This window comes from Acanthaster planci, linkage group LG07 (assembly GCF_054643075.1).
Source record: "Acanthaster planci isolate LZ-2023a linkage group LG07, COTS_SCS, whole genome shotgun sequence".
Classification (NCBI taxonomy): domain Eukaryota; kingdom Metazoa; phylum Echinodermata; class Asteroidea; order Valvatida; family Acanthasteridae; genus Acanthaster; species Acanthaster planci.
The window spans coordinates 11,185,501-11,204,496 of record NC_141783.1 but is presented as its reverse complement, the minus strand read 5'-3'; the positions used below and the strand labels follow the sequence as shown (position 1 = coordinate 11,204,496).

The 18,996-nt window shown below is 40.9% G+C and overlaps 3 protein-coding genes and 1 pseudogene across 5 annotated transcripts; all 4 read left to right on the top strand.

Annotated features, from left to right (window-relative positions):
• Window positions 1-279: 279 nt before the first annotated feature.
• Window positions 280-6,413, top strand: LOC110973700 (development-specific protein LVN1.2-like). 2 transcript variants are annotated; one of them, XM_087139123.1, is made up of 7 exons: window positions 280-422; window positions 2,523-2,759; window positions 3,499-3,659; window positions 4,347-4,437; window positions 4,717-4,890; window positions 5,274-5,368; window positions 5,510-6,413. In XM_087139123.1, the coding sequence occupies exons 2-7, from the start codon at window positions 2,624-2,626 to the stop codon at window positions 5,591-5,593; spliced, it is 741 nt and encodes a 246-aa protein (XP_086995249.1). In that variant the 5' UTR covers window positions 280-422; window positions 2,523-2,623; the 3' UTR covers window positions 5,594-6,413. The 2 variants fall into 2 exon arrangements, with proteins under 2 accessions (XP_086995249.1, XP_022080400.2); XM_022224708.2 differs by lacking the exon at window positions 280-422 and having other exon boundaries at window positions 2,440-2,759.
• A 130-nt stretch (window positions 6,414-6,543) lies between these two features.
• On the top strand, window positions 6,544-9,067 carry LOC147798636 (uncharacterized; annotated as a pseudogene). The gene is made up of 5 exons (XR_015425991.1): window positions 6,544-7,314; window positions 7,557-7,675; window positions 8,024-8,250; window positions 8,477-8,593; window positions 8,990-9,067. The product of XR_015425991.1 is annotated as an uncharacterized LOC147798636 (transcript).
• A 1,803-nt stretch (window positions 9,068-10,870) lies between these two features.
• Window positions 10,871-14,338, top strand: LOC110973721 (uncharacterized). The gene is made up of 6 exons (XM_022224747.2): window positions 10,871-11,147; window positions 11,332-11,492; window positions 11,700-11,790; window positions 12,254-12,418; window positions 13,015-13,112; window positions 13,268-14,338. The coding sequence occupies exons 1-6, from the start codon at window positions 11,012-11,014 to the stop codon at window positions 13,346-13,348; spliced, it is 732 nt and encodes a 243-aa protein (XP_022080439.1). The 5' UTR covers window positions 10,871-11,011; the 3' UTR covers window positions 13,349-14,338.
• Window positions 14,339-14,492: 154 nt separating this feature from the next.
• Window positions 14,493-18,641, top strand: LOC110973720 (uncharacterized). The gene is made up of 7 exons (XM_087139260.1): window positions 14,493-15,053; window positions 15,869-16,029; window positions 16,529-16,619; window positions 17,018-17,031; window positions 17,181-17,343; window positions 17,956-18,053; window positions 18,502-18,641. Exons 1-7 carry the CDS (start codon window positions 14,903-14,905, stop codon window positions 18,568-18,570), a joined length of 747 nt encoding a protein of 248 aa, XP_086995386.1. The 5' UTR covers window positions 14,493-14,902; the 3' UTR covers window positions 18,571-18,641.
• The last annotated feature ends 355 nt before the right edge of the window (window positions 18,642-18,996 follow it).

The window sequence follows — 18,996 nt, the reverse complement described above, 5'->3', positions numbered from 1 at the left end:
ATTTCTTTGTATCATAAACTCTTTTGTTGTAAATCCAGATTTTCCAGGGGCCAATTTTAAATACTGTTCTTATCCAGCACGTCTATAACTGCATATGTATTTTGTCCAGTCTTGATGAGATATATGCTGGCAAGTCATGGGTAGCGCCTAAGGACCTTCGTTCACGTGACGTCTGGCTCTCCGTCACACTGAAAACTTATTGTTGTGCACCATTAGTCCCTAAGTTACACAAAGGCTTCCTTTCAAGGACTCAATACCCCGATTTGCTTACTGATTCAGCCACTAAAATTGAAACTTTCACCGCGGTGGCAACATGCTCACGGGGAGGTGGTACGGGTGGTTGGTTGCAGACTTCTAAAAAGACAACAGTCACAGAAAACCCGCACTTCCAAAAATACAAGTGTCTCCTGTTTTGACGACAGGTAAACACAGCTATTTTCTTTATCCTTCATGTTCTGGTTATTTATTTGGGGATTTGTTTTTGTTTTAATTTAAGGATTTTCCACTTCTGTATGCACAGTGTAATCGCGAACCTTAGTTTATGTTCGTAAACTGAAAGAAAAGACCCATAATAATATTTGGTGATAAAATAAAAAACCTAAAATGGTTCGCTATTTTACTTGAAAAGAAATGCAAGGATTCTTCTTGTGAAGACTGAATCCTTTCAAATGGTGTTATCTCAAACAAGACTACTGCCCATAATCACTGCACTGTGTGCAAAAAAAAAATAATAGTAGTGCCTAGGGCAATCGATTGGGGCATGGTCCCTCTGATATTAAAGTGTGAAGACATAGACGTCGTTAGCTGAACAGCAATCCACTTGTCCAGCAGCGCCTCTAAATGGCTTGATTCACATCTCTATTGTTTTAATCATATAAAATTCCTTCAACATGACCTGTTTGGTGTCAGGCCTTGTCGGGAAACCACCATGATTGTGTGAGACTATGGCCTTTAGCAGCAGTGAGTTGATGGCAAAACCAAAGTCACAGTCGCAAGATATGCAATTTGGACGCGGTCTGGCATTAAAATGGAGGGCGGAATGCAAGATACTCCCTTCAAAGCATTGTAATAACAGTGTGAATTTTTCTGCACTCAGAATTCCATTCCACATTTTAATGTTTATTTTGACAGATGTGCCTCAGTACAATCCAATACTTCTTATGTGGCCTCTTAGAGGTTTGCTAGGAGAAATACCTGACTTACAAACTGCGTGGTAATTGTAAACTCTATTCATTTCAGTGATACATTTCAACTGGCAAAATAGAAGTCCCAAATACTGTATCTTTTGTAAGTTACAACTGTATCTCAGCAACTTTCACCTTTCAAAGGAATGAGGGCCGAGGCAATTTGGATTCTTGCGCAAAGTTACAGTACTCCATCCTGAGTTGGTTATCCTATGAATGGATTTCATTCAAAGGCAAATAGACTCTGGATAGAGAACAAAACATTTGGGCAATTTTCAAGATTTCGCTGAGCAGGGACTTGTACGTGCAGTGCGACGTATACCTCAAACGTACCAGACGAGTTAGTCCTACAAATGAGCTGAAAGAGAATTTTTTTTACTATGTCCCTCATAGCACTGCCCTCCATGAAAAAAAGCATCAAGGACCCCAGGAAAATGGTTCATTCGTGCTCGTCTGGTATTTTGTTGATTTTACCCGACTGGCTTCACGCCGTGTTATTTTCCTGGATTTATTGACTACAGTTCTATTCATCGGGGACTTTCGTGAGACAGTACAATGGATCTTTACCCTGGGATTCTTAACGCCCAGAAAAGAGACAGCATATACCACTTACTTTACCAATGGTGAATTGAATGAGTCGGTAGCCTTGAAAACGACCAGTCAGCCCCCCCCCCGGAAAAAATCCTCTAAACCACGGACTGGCATTGACATATATACTGTAAATCGTTATCCCAAAAGTCAGAAGACTGGGTTTTTCAGCTCGGTTAGGGTCTGGCATTTTTAAATTACTGAAACAAACATGGCTATCCATGAAATTAATATTTGCAAAGATATATGTGATGTGTGATGTCCCCTCAGGAATACCATAGTGGGATAAGCGAATGAACTGTGTTGCTAGGGTTGTTCAAGCTTCTTTTCCAATTTGTTGTTAAGCAAAGGTCATTTGCATGGTTCCAATGCGTTCAGCTATAGTCACACAAAGACTACCTTAGTCCAACCATCATTTCTTGTGAATCCCACTTTCCCAACATAAGTTGCTTCTTGGTTCATATTGCGATGCCGGTGGTTTTCTTTGTAAATTACAACAAAGATTGTCGATAACCATGCAAATGTGTCGTTGGGTCTCGTCCCAGGCCCAGTCAGTCGACTGCAGTTCAAATATGTGAAGTTTTAGCTAGATTGGTCATAGGTGCTCCGTACTGAGTAGGTTGTTGTGTTACGCGGTGCCCCTGATAATTAATGCAGCTACTCGGTCGTACTGAGCAAAACGCATGAAAGATCATGGTCTGCTCTGCGTTAGCACAATTGTCATTCAAATAATTGACCTGGGAAATTTAGTACTTCGTGCATGTAGAAGCGAAAGTTGGTCCGTTGCACTTGGACTGAAGACTGCACGGCACACACATCACAACCCCTACCAAGGACCTCCGATAGCCGCAATGTACGCTGCGGTGATCCTGTGTATTCTCGTCGTGGCTGCCTCGGCAAGCCCGGAAAAGTTCATCTTTGGAAACAAGTTGGACCAGCCGGCGCCTGAAAAATGCTGTGCTGAACCCTACTACACCTTCCAAGCAGGTTGGACTACTTCAATCCTTTATCCCCTAAAAATTACTTCCATGAGCGTTTCTTGAGCGTAACAATAAGTGCTCAGTTGACGATCCTAGTGTTCTTACTCGTAAAAATCGTACTCTAAAAAATTGGAGATTTCCACGTCGTGTAAGTTTCTCAAACGTTGAAAAGAGGTTTTACGAGACAACAGGACTGGTGTCTAACACTTGTCGAATAGTGCATCAGTCAACCAAATATTAAAGATGGAACATCCAGAACTTTCTCTTTCTATGCAGACATTCTCTTTGTAGACTAGCCACCAGATTTGACGAATTTTCAATCTTTTTACCAGTTGAATATGTACCAATTAATTCACTATTACTTCAAATTGAAGGAATTTGGTTTTGTTTTCAAGGTGCAGAATGTTCAAGAGAGTTCTCCGGTAGATATTGAATTAAGAGTTGAGGGGGTGAGGACCTTGACTTTGCCTCATGAAAACTTCGGATTTTTTTCACTTTATCTGCTCCTGGGTCTCTCTTCATGCACTTTATGTGCGAGTCTAGTGGGCCATCATTCTGCGACTTCGCAGTAGTATTCATTCCGGCAGCGGTCATTCAAAGGTAGTCTCGCCGCATAAATAATTTTAATCATTGCTTCATTTCTTGTCAGATAAGCTTAGCAGTGGTCGCAAACTTGTTTTGTTTTCTGTCTTGTATCGTTAGTTCCGTGCACTGATTTTTTTTCCCCTTGATTTTCACGTACGCAGATAGTGTTTTTAATACTCTGCAAGAAGGCTCACTTCTCACCGAGCTAATACGGGCACGTGGGGCATACGATTCCATTGACAAGAAGTTTGGTTTGAAAGTTGACTTGCACATTTCTAATGGTACCGTTGAACTCTACCAGCTCATCAACGACTTCAAGGAGGTAGGGATTTGTCTTAGGGTCGCATCCTCCGAATTCAGTTCACCTTCGTTCACGATGAAGAAAGTTACATCCAGGATTCCCAGTCATTGTTGAAATATACAGATGTTCAAATAAACTGTATCTCCACTGAAAGATTCAGTGGTAGATCTGGAGGGGCTTTTCAAATCTAATTTTCAAAGGCCATACCTGCTTCTCAAATGGTTAATTACCTAAAAAACCCAACTTTACATGAGTTTAGATGAGAAAAGACAGATTTGCCCTACCCATATTAATGTTCAGGTTACCTCTTCACCTCCATTCTTTCGCAAATGCTCGGCTTGCGCATCATCTCCCTCAGTTTCTTTAAACTTGGATCTGCCACAGAGTTAAACAGCAGCAGGTGTAGGCTTGGAAAACAATGTCATATCATAGTATCAGTGGCGTAGCTAAAGTGGGACCATTTAAGACCCCCCCCCACTAGAGGCCTGTACCGCCGTGTCCCCATCCCCTCGAAATTATATAGACGAAGAATATTTGTTGATAGGCTTGGTCTGTGTTTTAACTGTAACCGCACCCGTCACGAATGCACCTCTGGCCCCCAAGCCCCCCTGCAAAATGTACCCCAGTTGTGTCACAGCATGGGATCAGTAGTGAAGAACTCCGTGACCATGTTAACAAGCCTCTTGACGCTGGTTTATTCGTGGACAGGGACTAGGCTACTACATCTATACTGAGGAAGAAGAAACCAAATGCGTCGAGTTTCCCATTACAAGTGGCTTCCCGTACAACTGTATACCAGGTATGGGTTCATGTACGCATGCGGGCTTAGCTTCAATAGGAGATGGCATGCAGATTAAAGAACATTTTGGAAGACAACGAGCTCGTGCAAACTTCGTGCTGCGTGCACAGCACGTTGACGCCGAATCGGTTCTTTGGACGGGTATGCTCGTTGTCCAGAATTCATTTGCTAATGCCGTGTCGTGTTCCACATGCTTAATGTTTCCATTTTCTCTTAAGTGCTCTCTTGTCATATATGTTTCTCACACTTGTTCTGTCACCGTTTCATTGCATTCAAAAGAGGGGAGCACGTATGTGGGCTCAGTTACCATTGGCGACAGGGCCTTACGTGCGGCTAACTGGTACTTCAATGACAAGACCGACCCTACCAAAGACATGCACATTGTTTTCAGCATCAAGGAAGAAGAGTGCATCGATCTGGGTTACCTCGCCCGAACATTTGACCCAGAAACAGGTATAGACACAACACCCATGCCGAAGTATTATTCACCTGAAAGGGGCCAGTAATTTTTGAAGAGGCTGCGACAGCGCTATCCCATGTTTATTTAAATGGAGGCTGTTTGTTGTCCAGTGATGACCACGTGCCCAAAGTCAACTGAATTCGGCAACAGGCAACCAGCATTATGTTCTGGCAACAGTCAATTCAGTTGATACACGTGTAGACAATAAACCGTGTATCCTTGGATGCTGATGGTGAAAAAGCATAAGTTTGACCACGGAAGATCAGTGAAATTCCGACATTTTACGTCCCAAAAGTGGAGTTTGCGAATTTAGTAGTAACCCTTACCTTTACAGTGGTTTGTAATTCCCCTTCAATTCTAATACCGTCATGTTCAGGAACTGAGATAAGCGTTGACAGAACTGGCATCAGTGACTACAATCTGGGAATCTGTGATCCTGACACGTATTTTAAGCCTCCAGAGGAATGCAAGGTAAATAATTTTGAAACTTCACGTCGGTACATCTCCTAGCAGGATGTCGCCTCAACTACAGTTACGATGCTTTCATGTTAAAACAGTTTGGATTTTGACTATGCCCGAGTTGATCATTGGCCTTTTTTCTCTTTTTTGCAGTCCGCCAAGGTGAAGAGGGTGAATTCCGTTCCCAAGAGAATTGGTGGACTCCGTGGCCCGCGTGGGCAGCGTTTGTTTCAGTAAACCATGAGATCTTTCTCGGGCTTGAAGAGAGAATTAAATAAGAACAAAATGTTTACTACAATGGACATGAAATAGCTCTGATTAAACATTTAGATGACTCTACTGGTTATGGGAAACTATCTATAAAGTTAATTTTTTTTCTTTTACGCTAGATGTCAGCTTTGATTACATATCTGGGTCATTCCATGAGGTTGGGCACAATTTGTGACGGTGTCCTTGTTACATGGGTAATTTTTACCACCTGTCATGACCTGTAGAATAGGTCATTTACTCTGAAAAGTAACACACACCTCTGTATTCAGCCTTGCAAGATGTATAACAATGTCAGTTTGGAGTCTAATCCACAGGCAGTTCATTTTTACAGAACCCATGTAACAATTGACACCGTCACAAATTGTGCCCCAACCTCATGGAATGATCGACCCATCAAAAAGCAGCAGACAACTTTAACTTTTTTGAAAGTTGGTGTAATTATTTCAAATCAAATTAACAGATTGCATCTGTATGTCATGTTTGAAAAACACTGCACTGTATGATTAAATGTGCAATCGAGGAACTCTAAAGGTTCCTTCTTTTTGCACCCCTTGCTTTTCTCGAAGTCTGTGTACAAAAACTATGGAGGACTTACGCGTAGGTCAAAGGGTTATTGTAATGTCAGACAACCTCGTGTTTAAAACCACGGGTTTCAAAGGATAACCTTCGCGGAGTCTGTTACATCAAAGATATATTTTTAATAGCAAACTCAAACTTTGAACAGGTTTTACATTCCACAATCATGTCCAGTGTAATAGGAATAAAGCTGGCGAAGGGAAACAAAGAATGTGAAAAGGCGTACTTTATTCGTTTAATGAAATAGTTTTTGGTACTTGAAGTTTTAACAGCTAATATCAAACAACGTCTTTTGAAAAGCTGCGAGTTTTAAGTGTATTGTTAATTTCGGCAAAACTGTGCATGAATCTGGTTTGCAAATTGATTGCATTTCGTATGATTGCGCAGTCACGGTTGCCAACATGACGTCAAAAAGTGTTAAGCTGAGAGACAAAGTGATGCTCAGGTTTTTCATTGCCGCTTCTTGTTTATCAGGCCTATTAATCTCTCAATTGTTTTCCAAATTAGGAATGTCAATAGACCTAAAACATGTGGACTGCCCTGTGGGAGCTAAATGGATTTAGACAATATATAAACAAAGCGGGAAGTCATTATATTCTATGTCTATTCTCCGGAGTACCCCTCACCGATTTGCATAACTTTGTAAAAAAGTATAATATTTGAATATGAGTCAACAACCAAGTCCCAGCAAATAGTGTTTGAGGTCAACATGACACCAGGTCTACAACCCGACCTTCCTTTTTTTTTTTAATCAGAGAATCGTACCCATAAACTTTTGAAATTAAAATGACATCCGAGATTCTCCTGCATTGTAGATCGTCACCAGTCCGTGGTTGTCGGTATTGGTGTGGTACGGTACCAGCCCACCAACAAACTCTGCCTTTTACTTAAGAGCGCTCAGTTTTAAAGGTTTAATCGGCAATTTATCTGACGATCAACATGTACAACGTTGTAGTAATTTGCGTCCTAGTTACCACTGTCTCAGCTACCCGAGGCCCGTTCAAGATGTATGGGGCACCACTCGCAAGGAAGCTGCCCAATCAGCAACAACCAAAGAAATGTTGCAGTGCTCCTGTTTACACTTATAAGGCTTGTAGGTGCTTTCCGAAAAAGCCCTGAAAACATGAGTCCGGGTCCTTTCGAGGAGAGAGCAAAAGGGAAGAGCCAGGCAAAAGTGGGCCACAGACCAAGCGCTAAAGAAAGTGAGGCTCACATTTTTATTGAGTATTTACAGTCTGACAGTTCAGACAAAATTTTCAATTAATATTAAGTATGACAAAAAAGATGTAAAAAATGAAATGCGATTTGAACGTACAACGTCGGCGTATCTGCTGACAATTTAACTGCTTTGACTTGTTTTGTTTTGTTTCACTGTGGTACACGGGGAGCGATATCGCATTACAAAACAGAAAGGAACGACGGAATGCCAGAAAATTGCAACCCCCAGGCATTTTCCGTACAACTGTCTACCAGGTATTATTCATTCATTTTTATGAACATGTATGCTTCCTTTCGCTTGGTTCTTCTGATTTCTTGATACATACGATGTTTGTGCGTGTGACTTCATGTGTATTAATGTATGGGCTCCACAAAACAATCTAATAAGAAAGTTTTGTAGTGGTATTAGATAAACGTTTCCATAAATCTTATGTATGAAATGAATTGAACATGTACAGCAGCCACTGACTGAATGTAATCGAAGCCACGCACGTCGACTCTTTTAATGCATTATTTTTGGTGCACTTCGGCCAGTCAGAATGAGCTGATCAGACCATCATAGATTAGGAAGAAATCCTTTTCGTTGCTCTTCTTTTTCCTCAGACGAGAGTAAATTCATCAATTTGGTGACAATTGGTGAGAGGGCCCTCAAGGCTGGCAATTGGTACATGCTATACACAGATGACCCTGACCAGGATGTCTACGTGGTTTACAGTTTTAAGAATCCGGAGTATGTTGATCTTGGCTACTTCAGTCGAGCAATGGACAAACGGTATCAGGTACCATATGGCTCGCAATCATTGAGAAGAAAAAGCTTGTGCCACAACTTTGTGTGACAGTGATGGTTATGGAAGATGGAATTTTCCCTGTAAGAATAGGGAGATTTCCGCCTTCCATTTTCAACATTTTGCTCCCGGCCAACGAGAATATCCGGGGTCCATTTCCATTATGCATTCTATCTGCGTACACGGAAGATCAAATCACACTTTTTCAAACATGGAATGTGAGGAGTTTCTCCATTAACCCGGAGACATGTGCTCTGACTCAGGTGCCGAGCTGTGGACGAACACGCACAGCCGCTCCGACTACAGCCTGGGCATCTGCGACCCAGAAAGGTAGTTTAAACCCCCCGCAGAATGCGAGCTAAGTAATGTAGCCAAGGGAATAATTCTGGTGTGTAACTGGAAAACACAAGAAAATCAAATGCATTACCCAATGCAAGAAAACATCCCCGAGGGTTATATGTTTGCCACAAGCATCAAATGGTTCTAATTTTGGCACTGAAGACAAGAAACGTAGGTTCTAACTATTCCCGTGTCGACTTTATAAAATATCACCGATAGGCCTACATTGCCTCTTTAATGGGAATGACTTCAAAGCACGTCACTTCAAAAATCCGGGACATGTGTTCCAAATCACCCCTGAAGCAGAAAGAATAACTAAACAAAATATGATAAAAAGTTTGTTTGAAAAGAGTACGTACAATTGTCGTTTGTACTTATTATAATGACTGTTATCTTTTATTTTTTTATGTTTTCATTCTCGATCATCTTGCACCATCTGCCTCAGACTGCAAAACTGCAGGAGAGAATACCAGAGAAACACTTCCGCCGTGATACCCACCACCGAAAGCATCTTATGTTCTAGTAAATCTTGAATCCCGGTTTGCCATCAACCAGAAGAGTGGAGATTGTCAGATTGTAGGGAAAAAGATGTAATGACAAAACCAATATTCTCCAATAGGCCTACACTTAAAATAACTTTATAAACAGAAGAAAAAAGATACAAAATGAATACGCTGATTTGAAACTTCACCAACCATGACTTGCACTGCAGTTTCCCTTGGATTAGCCTCGAATGCCAATTATTCAAATCTTTTTCGAGGCTGCGTGGTACATAAAAGAATTTAGGCACTGTGAGACTTCCAGGTAAGCGGAAAATGCTCTCTTCTGTACGGTGAATGAACCCCTGGTCTGCCAGACAGATGGCGTGATCCGAAAATTTCAAAAGGTGTCCTTGGCTGTCTCGAAAAAAGGGCAAGAAAAGAAATCATTGAGGTGAAAATCGAGATTGTTAACGGCAGGAATTTTTCTGCTTTTCATTGTGAAGACTGCCAGGTAAGCAAAAAATCTTTTTTTCTCTTTCAAACTCTGACCTTTTGTGCAGTGGAAAAGCTCTGGCATGCCAGGCCGGTGACATGATGGAAATGCATGCAGTTTCAGAAGATGTCCTTGGCTGTCTCAAAAGGCAAGAAAATAAATCACTGAGGTGAAAAGTTAAAGGATTGCTCTGGGTAAGAATTTTTTAATATTCTTCATTTTGAACACTAAGCAAGAAAACCTTGTTCACTTTCACACGTAATCTTTTGTCTAGCAGAACAGCCCCGGTTAGCCAGACTTGTGACGCGATGAAAGTACATGTAGTTTCACAAAATGGCCTTGGCTGTCTCGACAAAAAGTGAGATAATTACTGAGCCTTGAAAAGACGTAGGGTTGTTTACTATAGGAAGAATTTATATTCTTGAAACCTGCGGCAGTCTAAGTATGATCATTTGTAATCTTGTTCGAAGCTGCACTTTGTATCGACGGTGCAACTTTCATGTTCTCATAAACTCAAAGTAATTCTAGCATGCAGAGGGCGATAGACAGAGCTACATTCTTTGGGTGCAACAAGCGCCAAATTTGCATAGATTTTTCCCAGCTATAATTACCCACTAAATGGCTCATCCAACTCCTGATTGCAATTAGTATATCATGTTTATTATTCAAAACATGTTTCTGTTTAAAAATATTGATGCTGAAGGGAACGGGGCTACTTCATCTATACGGTGGGTAGAAGAAACCAAATCCATTGCAAGGCCATATGGGCAAGGCCTTATGGGCTTCTGTACTTGGTACATCATTCTGTACGTACGGAGGCTTCTACTTTACCCTGTTTTTGGAGCGATGGATCACCTGTCCAAAATCAAATGGCAGCTGTATTTATTGATATTCTGAACAGTCACCATACCAAATGACATTGTTCAACCTCCAGGCATTGCTTGCGTAATAACCACTTGTATAAATGGACATTGGGGAAAACTTTCTCATGCTTTCCAACACAACCTCTAAGACAACTGGTTTCGAACATCCAAAAAATTACTACCTGAAAATGACAACATTTATCCCTGTCTGAGTGAAAACATCAATTGGATTACAGGCCGATTGGAAAGAATTGTTATGAAAGGTCTATACGACATTTCGCTAAATATGGTGGAGTTTTTTCCCATTAATTTTATGGTAAGGCTACACTCGAGGTATTACGTACACCAAGCGAGAAAACTACTTCCCACAGCAATGCATCTTCTTCAGGAGTTTCGAATTTGCATATTAATCCGTCGGGTCAGGCTCGCCCCGGCTACTGGCACAGCTGACTGCACCGTCTCAATGGAAAAACCGGGGATCACAGACGACGCCCAGACGTGACCTGGAACGAAATCTGGCAACGCATACTAGCGCCACTCCGTTCCCGAACGTGTACCGTGAGCGCACTGGACAACTGTTTCGACAGAAAGTGCAGTTAAGAGCAAAGAAGTCGGAAAGACACGAAAAAATGTGGTCCGGTCTCCTCGTTTGCATGTTGGTGGTTGGGGCAATGGCTTTCCAACCCAGTGTACCGTTTGGGGCCTCGCAACCCGGAGAAAGGCATGAGCCTTGCTGTGCTCCAAGATATTTTACATTCAATCAAGGTGAGTGATGCGACTGTCTAAAGTCACAAGAAACAAAGCTTATGGGAGGGAAAGAGATAGTAGAGAGCCCCTACGTTTTCCTGAAGCACAAAAAAAAAAACGAAATAACAAAAAAAAATACAATGGTTAAACTTGAGTTCTTTTTCAGTAGGTAATTACACTTCAGAAACATTTCCAATTGCAGTTACTACGACGACTTCGGTACAAGACGGCAGTCTACTGGTTGAGTACGATAACGCTGAGGGCGCCTATGACGCCAAGTTTGAGCGAATTGCGGTCAAACTTGTCATCGATTATTTCAATGGGACGGAAGTATATCTGAGACTCATTGAAGATTACATAAAGGTAAACGTTTCTTCTCCTAACTGCCAAGAGATTTTGAAATGGAAATAAAATATCAGATACTCTTTGGACAATCCCATGACTTGTGTCTCTTGTTGCATGCAGGAAGCTATCGGAATTAAATACCAAATTGCATTTAAATGAATTCACCAACTCACGCTCAAAGTGAACTTTATGATTTCTTTTTTAATTAATATTGCCTTTTTGTAGGGTGTCTCGTATTACATTTTGGAGCATGCAGGAGAAGACATCTGCTTCGTTGGCCGCACCGAAGGGAGATTCAATGAGGAGTGTCTGAATGGTAAGTCGGAAAGTTGGCATTGTGGGCACATGAATACATCAACAACTTGAGGATGCGCTTAAATAGGTTGTGTAGAGGAGGAGGCAGAGAGCTAGAACTGACTTTGGCCAATACAGTGCGAACGCAACATCAAATGAAGAATATTCAAGGAATGTTTCCATTACACTCAGCTTAAACAAGGGATGCTATCGAGGGAGCCATTACACTCAAGGCTAATCTGCTGAAATGTGTGATCATTTAGGGCAATTACTGTCTTAAAATGTGTGTTCATTGAAGGCAGTCATTGTCGTTTACATTTTGGGGGGCAGATAAAACTATTTCCAGGAGTCAATGGGTTGGCTTATTTTAATAAGCATTTTAACATTCTTCATTAAATACAGCTGCATTGATGGGGAAAATGAATAGCTAGGTTTAGTTTTTGTTTCAATTCCTCTTTTTTCTCTTGGCGGAATCACCCTCACAGACGATGCCCAGTTTCTAAGTGAGGCAACTCTTGGCGATTATGATCTTGTCCTGGACAACTGGTACGTTGTCAGCGAAGACAAGACTGAGCACTCTGTCAAGAGTGTGCAACATGAAGGGTGTGTTCCTGTGGGACTCCTGACTCGCACATTTGACCCAGACACAGGTGCTGTAATATTAAGTACCCATTATTTTGAATGTAGGAAAACCGTTGCGTTGAATAACCTAACTCACTCGTTCAGTGTATGCACATCACTGAAGTACGGTTACTTCGAGCTTTAGGGTTTTTCCTTCAATATTCTCGACATCAGCCTTGGTATTGGAGTGAAAAGTGATCAACAAAGAACTTCTGTAATGAAGAAAATAAGCTGAATTGAACAGGGGGTGTGATCTCAGGGACTAATTTTGTTAATACATTGCATCGTAGAGGTTAAGTTGGAGAAACAGTTGAGATTTCCTGCAGTCGCCAGACTGCACTGAAAATTAGCTGGTACCCCGTCATTCACTCTTAAGACAAAACACAGTCTATTTAAATGAAGTTTGACCAACGCATTTCTATGTTATTGTTCACGCTGCTATACTTATAACTTTTGAAAAAGCTTGTGACTGGATTTGTGCAAAAACATAGATCAAGCAACAATCCGGCAGGTCCAGCCCTTTATTATCAACGACATATTCCTTTTCCATAGTCTGAGATATACATCGTTGTTTAAATTTGAAATGTTTTTTTCAATTGCAAGGTGTTTTGTCATTGTTCAATAGGAAAAGAACTCAAGGTTGACGACTCGAGAGTTCTCGACTTCAAACTAGGAATCTGTGATCCAGACAAGTACTTCAAACCTCCTGCATCATGTGACGAGGTAATGTATTCAGTCCTCAGAAACCCTACGTGTTTATAATAAAGGTTCATATGACTGAAAGGGGTTTCAGGGATGCATTGATCGATGATAAAGGATTTTCGTATCCTTTTTCCATGATTCAGTTCTCAGTAATCATTTGCCCATTGTTCCTACAGGGGCGTGCCGTGGACAAACCAACTCCCCAGATGTTGAAGTATCGCAGAAAGGGTCTGTTTCGCCGTTCAATTTCCGAATAATCATAGTCCTTAATGAAGCATGATGTTTCTTATTCGCTTTTTAGTTTCGTTTTCATAGTACCACGCTGTCAACGTAAACTCATTCATTTGAGCCGTTCATTAAAATAGAGGTACCAGACGGGAATTGAATATAACTGTAGTATGGGTATCGTAGGGGGGCGCCCCCTAACCAACAAAATGTACAAGAAAAAAATTTAAAAGGAAAATGGTACGGATTAAAGCAACAGAAATGATGAAATAGAGATTAAACGGGACGTTAAGCAAACAAATTGCTTGAAAACCCCTAAACTGACTCCTCCAGCTGTTAATTGCATAAAAAATTATCCTGCAACAACATGGTATCAGTGATTTAACATCAAGTAATGTGTGCTTGATTGGAGTTTCATGTCTGAAATACTTAGACGAGGATCTATCAAATGGGGATATTAAACATGTTACATGAAATGAAAAGCTTTTAACTTGTTTGCAGATCACACCACCGTGACACCGGATCGTTCCAAAGCCATAAAAATTCTTTGTTGATATGAGCAAAAATTGTTAAGTGTGTTTTTAATCGTACTTTGTATTAATGATAGTTTTTAAATCGGTGATGGGATTTATCTCTATAAAGTTAAATTTACGCGAAGGGCAACTTAACATGAATGTAGGCAACAAACCTAAAGTGTAGGGACGTTTGTTCAAAATAAATACTTTTCGCAAGTGATTTTTATTCGGTATTGACTATAAAGCATTGCGCGCCGGCGCTCTAACAAAATTTGTCTCGATCGTCTCGCGCGTCATATAGCTTGCAATAAGTGAAGGTGACTGACGATCCCCTTAAAGATATATACACTTCCTTGTCCGGAGTTGCTCAACGGTAGTTTGATTGTATTCATACATTGTTTGTTGATTAGATTGATGGCTACTGGTGCTGTAAGGGTGGAATATCCATTTTGCCAATTCTACAAAAACTAAAAAATAAAACTCATACGATTTTCCAAACCTTCTCTAGCTCAGTATGTCGGCTATATCCTATGTTTGAAAAGTTCACCTCAAACTGACAAATTCGTAACACACATGCGTTTATTAATTTGTTTGTGCACTCAAACTTTCAGAGAGGTCGACTGTATTCTGTTCTCTAAACTAGAAATGCAATTAAGTGGGGCGACTCTTCATTTTCAAATTTTGCCATGTGGGGCGGACTTTTTCTGTTAGTTTTATGGTATGGCTGTGCCCTAAACCATTGCTTCATAAACCAGAGATATTTTAACTAACGGTAAAGATCACCCATGCAGCACGAAACAACTCGAAATATAAAAGTGACCATTCGCGAAATCTCTCCATGCGTGCACAGTACATATATTATAGTTTTGAATTTGCATACTAATAAGGTCAATTCACACAATCAATGGAAAAACCAGGGACTAGGTTCAGTCGTCTCCTAGAGTGCCATTTGGGCAGCGTTACAGGCGCCAGTTTGTGTCCAAGCCCCTCCTGCGACAAAGTTGGTGCATTGAGCTCTCGGCCAAATAGGAACTGTGGTCAAGAGAGGAAAAAGCAATAAGTTACGCAAATATGTGGTACGCTCTCCTCATCTGCGTGTTGGTGGTGGGGGCAATGGCTTCCAAACCCGGTACGCCAATTGGATCCACGCACGGTGTCGGCCAGCAACCTGGAGAAGGGCCCGAGCTCTGCTGTGTTCCACGCTACCTCACATTCAAACAAGGTGAGCAATGGCTTTCTCTCATGATTGACGCAAATTTTGAAAATCGTTGTACATGTGCAACCTTACAGATTGTCAACTAGGCCTATTGGAAGTAATTATGTTGAACTACAGAATCTCAGATAAGGAAACTTATCGAAGTAGGTGCATCTCAATATCTGCACAACTTTTACAGCCATGTCACTACACTCGGCCCATCTTATTGCAGATAAGCGGCTAATCAGTGGTCATTAATATCATACCAGTAAAAATTTGGTTTTAAATGGAATGCTAAACCTGTTATTATCTAATCACCTTAGAATGCAAAAATCTTAGTTTCAAATATTTTCCAGAGCATGCTTTAGACACCCCTCCCCCAAAAAAGCATTTTTCGGTACGTTTTGCGCTGAACCTCTGGAGCCATTTATGTCGACACTGCTCCCTGTTTGCTGAAAGCTAGATCCACTTCTGCCATCCTTTCAAAAAATTTGCAAAGGGCCTTATTTATGCCTCAAACCTGGGAAAAATTTGTTTTTACAAAAGTAAAGTTGCCCCGATTTTGTTTGATTGTTTTCCCTTGTAGATACTGGGTCTCAATATGTGCATTATTCCAATGTCAGCACAAAGCATTGTGCGTGTTTATTCGCGGAGGAAACAGGCGAACATTATACCCAGCCAGCTTACCGTGTAAGGCCTTTCAAAATCATTTCAAATAACACAGCCATAACTATCGTTTTTTAAAGCACACCAGTACAACATAGATTGAACAATTGTGTCGGTTGTTTTTTTTTTATTTCAAGGTAGTGAATAACGCATAACAAACTTCATTCCACTCGCAGTGACGACCATGACCTCGGTCAAGGACGGCAGTCTGTCGGTTGAGTATGAAAATATTGAGGGCGCCTATGACGCTAGGTTTGAGCGCACTTCTATCAGACTTCTCGTCGATTACTTCAACAACACGGAGGTCCACCTGAAAGTCATCAATGATTACAGACAGGTATTCATATACCGTTTCTCAACAGTTACGAGGCATTTAACGTTGAAAGAGCAGTTTTGGAGTATAATCTCACAGCCAGGAACTTGGCTGTAAAGTAGTTTATCTTTTTCAAACTTTAAATTCATGTAAAGACACCTTTTACATGTACATTTGTAAAGTTTCAATTCAATATGACATACGGTTTTTTGTTTAAGATTATTTGAAGTCCATGGTCTGAATTGCATAAAGCCCGAGTGCATGAAGCAAGTCATTGGGAAACAGATCTATCTTTTAAAGACCTGTCTCAGGAAAAAAATGTGTTTTAAAAGAACGGTCTTTCCGATGATTGGAAGGCATCGCTGGTAAAACTACGTGACGCTTCGGCACTGGGACATGCATTGCGACAGGATTGGAAAAATGTCGAGGGTGTGGACAGATGTTTGGGCCTCATTACATCAGTCAATTTGTCGATCCATTCTTGAAGTGTGCCCAAATCTTTGCATTTCTTGATTGCTACTAGGGTGTTTCGTATCGCATTCAGCAGCACCAAGGAAAAGATGTTTGCTTCGTCAATCACCTGAAGAGGAAGTTTCCCGAGGATTGTCTAACAGGTGAGTTAAAGTAAAAGCTGAAGGATGTAGGAGACTGAGAGTAGGGCTTACCCCAAAACTGTTGAAAGTGCCCTTCAAATGAAAGGTTAAATATTTCACTGTAGTCAAGTTAATAAAAGAAACTTTTGTCTTAATCATTCGATTTTTTTTTTTTTGCAATTTCGCTCTATGCCAGCTTATAATAAGTATAATCAATTTCTTCTAGCGTTTAATTTTAGTTGAAATGGCTGAGTTTTCCGAAAAGAGATTAAAAGGTTGACAGTTTAATGACCCCATTTCAACACTTCTCACTGAACGAACTTTCTCTATCCGTCCATGGGACAAAACCAATTTGTTGCCAGTTAAATTTAATTATCCTGTTAGCTACCTCATGTCATTTTTAAATAACGACATATCAGCGAGGTCCCGTGGGGTAAAAATGTCCAAAGGTCGCCCATGAGCCCCCCCCCCACACACACACCCACACATGTACAGGAAAAGGAGACACCTGGTTACACATCATCAATAACGCTACAATTTTTGCTCTTCTTTCATATTAATGCTGTCACACGTACTGTGCAGAAAATGAAGTTTCTTGGTAAGACGACTCTCGGCGATCATGATCTCGTCGTGAACAACTGGTATTACCTCAATTCGGACAAGACCAAGCATAAGATTGTTAGTGTCCAGCAGGAAGGATGCGTTCCTGTGAGAGTTCTCTCTCGCAAATTTGACCTCGAGTCAGGTATGGAGCTATAGCGTGCACATTTTGAACGCTGAAAAAATGTGGTTCAATTTAAACCTAAACACTCACCTGATGTGGGCAAGTTGACACCACTGCAGTGGCATCCTAACAAAAACGTAGACCCACAAAGGCTACTTCCACCTTTGAAACTTTTGTGACATTCTCCACATCTTCAGGTCCGCTTATTCCAAGCTATTTTCGAAATTTTAGTTTCCATTTTAAATTAAGAATTACAGAATTAATCTATTAGTATGAACCAAGTCAAAATACTCGATACACAAATTTTGGTGCCACATTAGACAATTCGATATGTTTCTGGGACAGAAGATGGAGCTGATTAGAACTGAAAGATCAACTCTTAGAGGATGAAATTCATGCAATAGTATCATGGAGCTAAGTCTGGTACCTGGAGACAAAGCCCAGATTTAGTTAACCCCAAAACTCGGTGCTGGTATTCCTGGTGCGCGTGTCGCAGAAACACAAGGGTTTGCTTTGTTGATCGTGGCAACTTGAAGCCTCATTCATACAAACGATTTCTTTCTGTCGGCAATGTTATAAATTGCCGCTTTGGAGTTAAAATGTTAGGTATTATGTTTGACTGGTTCATCCCAGGCAAAGAAATCAAGGTTGAGGATTCCAGTATCGTTGATCTTCAACTGGGAATCTGCGATCCGGACAAGTACTTCAAACCTCCACCATCTTGCGACAAGGTAATTCATTAGCAGTTTACTAGAATTCACACAAAACGGCTGCATGTCAATTGAAACCACTCCGATAACAATTGTGACTGGCTCTGCAAAATGGCCCTTCGGCTTATATGTGACAAATTGATTTTAAGAGATGCCCGCAGATGGAGCAGCATTTCATTAAAGGATTAAATTTGTGTATTTTTGACCTCTGTCGCACATTCTATTCCCGAGATACAGTAAAATTGGGAATTGATCTCTGGCAGATGTACGGAATGGTCTGTAACGTACATGTACATGACTAAAAGGCCTTTTTTGCAGAGTGGGTCGCAATTTCTAATCTCGTCCAAATAGCTCAAGGTTAAACACATTGACTGAAAGGGTGCACAAATGCTGAGGACAAGAATGCTCTCATCCTCCCTACTATTATACGAAGACAAGGCCTGATCAATATCCCTTATTTTCCATGCAGGGTCGTGCATTGGACAAGCCTACTCCCCAGATGTTGAAGTATCACGGAAAGGGCCTTTTTCGCCGTTAATTGTCTTCCCTCACCATTCTGTCAGAAGCATGTATTTGGACACTAACGGCTGTGCTCATTGCTGTACCAAGCTTTTTGCTATAAGTTGAGTTGCTTACATGTCAAGTACTTCACCGTGCAACAAATGCCATCCAAATTATGCTAAGCCGTTTGTTACATTATAAGAGATATCTGATGGGATTGACACTGAAATTGTTAATACTTAGGCAGTAACGGTCAGTACCAAGATCAGGACTAAGTCTGTTTATTTTCCAGGATACTATATTAGCCACTGCAAACGGAGCCCAAGGTTGTAATAAATTTCAATGCATGAACCCTTTCATTCTGCTCAAAACAGCTGGAATTTTTTTAGAATACAATTAGGTATGCAACTTATTAATCCTCCTTTGTACTTCTTTCATTTTTACCCCCGAATACTTGTATTTC

Excerpts from the sequence above, each read along its gene's own strand:
- LOC110973720 (XM_087139260.1), top strand. The coding sequence starts at position 14,903 with ATGTGGTACGCTCTCCTCATCTGCGTGTTGGTGGTGGGGGCAATGGCT. Across the intron at positions 15,054-15,868 it reads CTACCTCACATTCAAACAAG|TGACGACCATGACCTCGGTC; the intron begins GTGAGCAATGGC and ends TTCCACTCGCAG. Across the intron at positions 16,030-16,528 it reads TCATCAATGATTACAGACAG|GGTGTTTCGTATCGCATTCA; the intron begins GTATTCATATAC and ends GATTGCTACTAG.
- LOC110973721 (XM_022224747.2), top strand. The coding sequence starts at position 11,012 with ATGTGGTCCGGTCTCCTCGTTTGCATGTTGGTGGTTGGGGCAATGGCT. Across the intron at positions 11,148-11,331 it reads ATATTTTACATTCAATCAAG|TTACTACGACGACTTCGGTA; the intron begins GTGAGTGATGCG and ends TTCCAATTGCAG. Across the intron at positions 11,791-12,253 it reads CAATGAGGAGTGTCTGAATG|ACGATGCCCAGTTTCTAAGT; the intron begins GTAAGTCGGAAA and ends TCACCCTCACAG.
- LOC110973700 (XM_022224708.2), top strand. The coding sequence starts at position 2,456 with ATGAAAGATCATGGTCTGCTCTGCGTTAGCACAATTGTCATTCAAATA. Across the intron at positions 3,660-4,346 it reads TCATCAACGACTTCAAGGAG|GGACTAGGCTACTACATCTA; the intron begins GTAGGGATTTGT and ends ATTCGTGGACAG. Across the intron at positions 4,438-4,716 it reads CCCGTACAACTGTATACCAG|AGGGGAGCACGTATGTGGGC; the intron begins GTATGGGTTCAT and ends TGCATTCAAAAG.